This window comes from Apaloderma vittatum, unplaced genomic scaffold, assembly GCF_000703405.1.
Source record: "Apaloderma vittatum isolate BGI_N311 unplaced genomic scaffold, ASM70340v1 scaffold13062, whole genome shotgun sequence".
Lineage (NCBI taxonomy): Eukaryota > Metazoa > Chordata > Aves > Trogoniformes > Trogonidae > Apaloderma > Apaloderma vittatum.
The window spans coordinates 21,766-27,951 of NW_009701942.1; the positions used below are offsets into that span (position 1 = coordinate 21,766).

The 6,186-nt window shown below is 41.6% G+C and overlaps 1 protein-coding gene across 1 annotated transcript; it reads right to left on the reverse strand.

The window, feature by feature from the left end:
- Positions 1–514: 514 nt before the first annotated feature.
- FLRT3 (fibronectin leucine rich transmembrane protein 3) lies at positions 515–4,561 on the reverse strand. Its single transcript, XM_009879341.1, has 2 exons — positions 4,507–4,561; positions 515–3,402 (listed from the first exon to the last, which is right to left on the reverse strand). Exon 2 carries the CDS (start codon positions 3,355–3,357, stop codon positions 1,408–1,410), a length of 1,950 nt encoding a protein of 649 aa, XP_009877643.1. The 5' UTR covers positions 3,358–3,402; positions 4,507–4,561; the 3' UTR covers positions 515–1,407.
- Between the last annotated feature and the right edge of the window lie 1,625 nt (positions 4,562–6,186).

The window sequence follows — 6,186 nt, forward strand, 5'->3', positions numbered from 1 at the left end:
AAAAAAATGGGTATTTTATTTTTTCTTCCTTTTTTTTTTTTTTTTTTGTTTTTAGTTTTTAAAAGCTTGATACATGTAGCGTTGGATCAAGGCACACGCGAGACTGGCCAAAGGGCACACAAAGCACTTTGGTTTGCAGTTGAAGAAACAAATGATTACGGCAACAAAGAGTGGCTCGGGGTTTAAACATGGAATAGCTCGTCGTTCAGTATGAAGGCAGAAAGAAGCATGTTACCTTACAGATTTATGAAGGAATTCCTGGAAAACTGTGACAGTAATGGGCAGTATTCCTGACTGTAGTGGCAGTATACCGAGCACATACCAGTATACTGGTGGAGTGTATGCTTCTACAAGAGCTGTATTCCCCAACCGCCTGCTTACCTTTGGGACTAAAGGTTTTGAGACCTTGCTTGTATTGCCTGTTGTTGCGTTCCGCTCTTTTTTTTTATAAAAAAAAATTTGAAACTGCAGTTTCAGCCCTTTTTCTGCTCAGAGCAGTTTCTAAATGTTGTCCCTGTCCCTCCTGCCCTTGCTTCCCAAATGCCTGTGACCATCCATCACTGTTTTCTCTGTAACAAGCAGACTCCTGGCTTTGACAACCAGAAATCCATCCCTAAACCACATCTGCCCCGTTGGCTTGTAGAGCCTAGCGCATTTTTTTAAAATTCCATCTGAGGAATTTGATTGTCCTTTCCCCCAGGGATCAATTTTTCTCTTTTACACTTATCGAAAGCTTCAGTCTCATGCATATCATTGATTTGATTATTTTCTTTTCAATTGGATTTCACCATTGTTGAATGGATATATCCAGACAGCTGATATTGCCCATTACTACACGCATCTTTGTTTATTGAATATTGTTCCGGTTTACAGATTTAATAGACCCCACATTGAAAGTTCTGTAAGTTTTTGCAACCACTTCTCGATCTTCCTGATTTGCCAGGTTCAACATTATTTTATTGATACCAAAGTGAAAAATGGCCTGTGCTTACACTTACAAGGATCTCAGATGAATGTTCTGACTGCTCGACACGGCAAGAAAATTCACTTTCACAGTCAACAAGTCATCTTACTCAGTAGAACACAAAAGTTAAATGGTCTGTAACTTCAATATTAGCAAGGAAAATACAGTACAAATTACTAAAAAATACTAAAATATAGAATTGTGGTCAGGTATCCCCGCTACATTAATCGCAGCAGTAGCCTGAAATTTGAAACTTTTAATAAAAAGTTCTTAAATATAAATTATATGGCAAATGTACAGTACATTGCTTTGTCAGTCTTTTAATCCAGTGTTTTGCAGTAGAACAGCAACTGTTAAGTCAGTCTTTCCTCGTTTTCTTTAAAAAACAAAACAAAACCAAAAAACCCAACAAAACCCAAGGCAGTCTTTCGTGTCCTTCAGTATCATGAGTGTGAATGATCTGAATCTGGAATACCACTGTCTCTGTAGCTCCTGTTACTACTGCTTTCGCTGTGGCTGTTCTTGTACAGATTCATGCCGTTGGGTGGGAAAATGGTGTGTATTACAAACTCCTCCTTGGACACTTGGTCGTTGGTTATTGGTATCATCTGGAAAGAAGTCTCCCTGATTTCTAGGATAGAGTTGTCCTTCTTGGTTCCCGCTTCGGCGTAGTCGTCTTTTCTCCGGCGTCCCTTGCTGTAGGCGCAGTTCCGGGAGAAGAGGGACCCGTTTCTGTGGACGTACCAGCAGACCAGGGCCAGCAGCGCAATGGCCACCAGCGCCACCGCCCCGCCGATGATGGCGGCCAAGGGCAGGCTGGAGTTTTTGTAAGGCTCTTTCTCCTGCTCCCGGTTGAGGGTCGTGGTAGGGTTGTACATCTTGAGAGGGGCCGTCTCGGTCTCGATGCATTCGGGCGTTTCGTCGGAGAGATAGATGTTGCTGGTTTCCATGGGAACCATGCACACACGGTACGGCGATTCCGGTTCGAGAGCCGTGAGCAGGTAGTCGCTTCTGTCGCCCGTAACTATCGTTTCAGTTATAGATCCAAAGGCAGGGCTGTGGCCCATCTTGAGCCAGCTCAGTCTTAAAGCAGTCATGGGTAGTGCGACTTTCCAGGAGATGTGAATAGTCTCCGTGCTTACGGACTTCACAAATATCGTAATGATTTTGCGCACGGGGCTTGTCGTGGTTCTGTAGTTTTTGTTCAGGTTGGGAGTCTTGATGTCTGGCTGTTTGGTCACGGACACCGGCCAGCGTCCCTGGGCCGGGTATAACGTGTTTGGTACCGCAGTAGTGATCTGGATGGTGCTTATCACGCCACTGTCCTTACAATCAAACAGCTCCGCGTCAAGGTCTTTGAGAGCCATTCCGCGTACTTTCTCGGGTGCCTGACACATCAGTCCCCGTACGTTAACTTTCAAAGGCAAGGACTGTAACCAGTCGCGTACCCATTTCATTTTGCACCCGCAGTGCCAAGGGTTGTTGCGAAGAAAAAGCTGAGTTATGTTGTCCAGGTCATCAAAGACACCCTGAGGTAAATTGCTGATGTTGTTATTGGACATATCTAGTCGGTACAGCTGCCTTAAGTAAGAGAAAGCATTGGGTGGCACGCGGTTGATGTGGTTTTCTTGAAGATAAAGCTTTCTTAGGTTTGTACCCGGCAAATTTACCGGTGCAGCTGTGAGCGAATTGCGGACCAGCGACAGTTCCGTAAGGTTGACTAGATTCATGAAGACTTTGTCACCTAATCCATGATTATTTAGCAGATTTCCATCTAAAACAAGGCGTTTTAGATTTGTAAGGTCTTGAAGGGACAGCTCTGAAATCGTGGAAATACGATTATCATCCAAGCGTAGCTCTTCTATCGTTTTAGGCAGACCCCAGGGAATGGTGCTAAGGTGATTTCGAGAGAGAAAAAGAAGTCTGAGATAGATGTTGTCCCGGAAAGCTCCATCCTCGATGCTAACAGCGGAAACGGAATTATCATCCAAATGCAGTTCTTCCAGATAAGGAATTTGTGAAAGTGAATCATAAGTAATGGTCCTTATATTATTCTCCTGCAAATGCAGTTCCTTAACGTACTTAGGGAGGTTAGTGGGGAATTCATCTAGGCTGTTGTGGTATAAATATATTCTTTCCACCCTAAGCAAGTTCTTCAGTTCTGAAGGAATCCCAGCATTATTTATTTGATTGTTCTGAAGGAAGAGGGTAGTAGCATCCTCTGGGATTCCTGTAGGAATAGACGTCAAATCGCGATCATTACAATATATGAAACCCACATCACAGCGACATACTGAAGGGCATGGTTTGGCACTAACAGAATAAGGTGCCATGTCAAGTAACAGCCCTATTTTAGTCCAAACTAGGAAGATGCTCCAGGTTACACTAATCATGGTCAGGAATGATGAGATTTGTATACAGTTCTGATCTTCAACAATCTAAAAAAACCAAACAAACACAATTATCCAGATCATCAGTGAAGAAACTGCAATGAAAATTCAACTTTAACATTACAGAAGACATCTGAAACATGCGTATTAAACTGAGGCAGACACATTTTACTTTCCTTACATCAGTAATTGTACTACTACTTGTACTAATTCAATTAAGTTAATAGCTTACTCTGTACAGTAACTGAAGAGAATCAAGTATGTGCGATCTATGAATTGTTTTCTTTAAGCAAGAAGGTTCTTTCTATGGATTCCTTCACATTTCACATGTAGAGACAATCTTTGTTTGCAAATACCAGATAAGTACAGAGCTGAAGTCACACCACAGTTTAAGTAAATCATTCTATATCTCAAAGATAAGAAGTAATTCCTAAGCCAGCTAACTACCCCAGGAGCCCTTAAGTGAACTATAAAACCCTTACCAAACCCACAAGTTTAGTCCTAGCTATTTTGGAGGTTCAAAAAACTCCTAATGGCAAAGCATAAAACGCAGACAAAAGAGCAAGGGCCAGCTAAAGACTTTTTCCCAAGGTTTTCACAGTGCTCAGCGTCACACTGTGTATCTTATAAACACTGCAGCCTACTTTTCTTGCGTTTTTTCTTGTTTAGAAAGGTGAATGTTACAACTGGTAGGTAGTTAGCAACCTGATGTAGAGCTGGCGGAGCTGCGGCTTTCTAGTTGATTGGATGGAATGTGTCATTACATGCTTAATTTCATGTTTAAATATTTGTCATTCTCAAAAGTCGTCTTACTAAGCAGTACACTAATAAGAGACTATTTGGCAGGTTTAACCACGTTTCCCCATCTTATTAGTTCCAACTGTGCAGGGTAGGATAATATAAATTAACTCTTGAGACCAAAATTGTACTTTGCATTGGTAGTGTGTTTGTACATTGAGCTCAGGTGATTAGCATTTTTATAGCTTTTAAGACAACATAATTCAATTACCATTGTAATTAGGGTTGTGAGAACTTCTGCAGGATGACCTATGCATTAAGTGGTGTCATGACCTTTTCTCTTGTGGGTTCATATATTAATTGAACTTTATTCTCTGAGGCACAAAAAGGAAAATAAATTAATATTGATCCTACCGTGTTTAAAGGTACGAGTAAATTTTGTGCTTGAGGATATCCAGTAAAGGAATGCCTTTCTCAGGAGTCACTCCATGGGTTTACTCCACGGAGCTGTTTTCCTCTCGGTGGTGTTTACTCAGATGGTCCTTCTCAGTGGTGTGTGTTTCCTGGTTCCTGGCAAGATACTCAATCAGCATTCCAACCAAGATTTATCATGGTACACAAGCACGCCAGGCCGTGGAAAAGCTTCAGCTTCCCTCTTATTTTTGTCCTCATGTAAAGTCTGGGAATGGAAGAGCCTCTTTTGTTTGGTTTTAATGCCTTTAGCAGGAATCGCTTTCTTTGTAATTCGTACAAACTCTTCTGTGCAGCGGAGTAGTCGGAGGTGGTAACTTCAGCGCCGTGTGATGGAAACTATTCATTATGCTGAGGCTTGAAGGATGGGAGCCTCTTCAGGTGGTCACAAATGGAGTTTTGTTGTTTTGGGGTTTTTTTTTGCTGTCCAAAATTATCCAAGCATAAGCTTTGTACAGTAGCTACATCCCAACGCATCCACGCCTCCTTGAGAGAACCATTTTCCAACTCTCACTTTTTAGCACTTCTTCCAGATTTGTAATGCAGGAAAGAATTCCTCCTGCGCTGCAAGAACAGAAGTTACTCTAGCGTAGAAATATTAGGCAACTCAGATGGTTTTCTTCATTAAAAACCCACAAAAATATGATTTCCTTCCCAGAAAATGCCCCTTTAAAAGTTTTCCATGAACTCTTAAATTTCCTGTGAAAGTAAAAACAAACAAGTTGAATTAATAACAACTAGTGGACACCACTACTCAGAGTTGTGTTGCATCCCCTATATAAAACATGCTGTCCTCGTGGTACCTGACTAGTGCACCTTGTTTTCCCAAAATACTGGTATTTCAGCAAAATATAGAGCTCTTTAAGAAAACGTATTGCTGTTTAGTCTCCTGTTACTGCAGTTTCACTGGAGCATTATTTTCCTGTCTTAAGGTAGAAAATAAAGTAATCCTGAATTGACAGACAGTAACGAAATATTGGTAACCGGTATTTTCCCACCTGCTGACAAAGGCCAGTCCTGCCTCCTTGGAGGAGGCCAAAGTTGGTTGCTTGCTTTGTGTTCTTGCTTAACTGGGGTAGATGCTGCTCCTCTCCTTGGTTTTAAATGTAAAGGGAGCTAACTGCGATTCAGTAGTTACTGGACGAAAGGGGAAAAGGTTTTGCTAAAATACTGTATGAATACTTCACACTTGCAACATGCAGACTCTGAGCTGGGGACTGGCTGGGCTCCTGTGTCAGCTCTGACAACAGACACACGCACACCTATGTCGGTTTGGTGCAGGCAGTGCGCTCCATTGGTGATCTGAACTTTGAAGCTACAGTACTTGTCACTTTGCACTGCAGAATGGGTGTTTAGATTAGCATTTTATCTAATTCTTCTATTTTTTTTAAAAAAATAAATTCAGTCTCAACTGTGCCCGTAAGAACTCTTAATTATTGGTTTATTTTTGAATGGCATTTGGAACTTGGGCTACTTCATATCGCTATTGCAGAAAGTATCCAGTGAGATACTAAGTCTGTGTTCCCTGAGAGGACATAGATAGTATGTCTGAAATACAAGTGGTTAAATCTGAAATGAAAAAATCCTTCACGTTTACTTCCTTTTCCTTTTTGTGACTCTGCG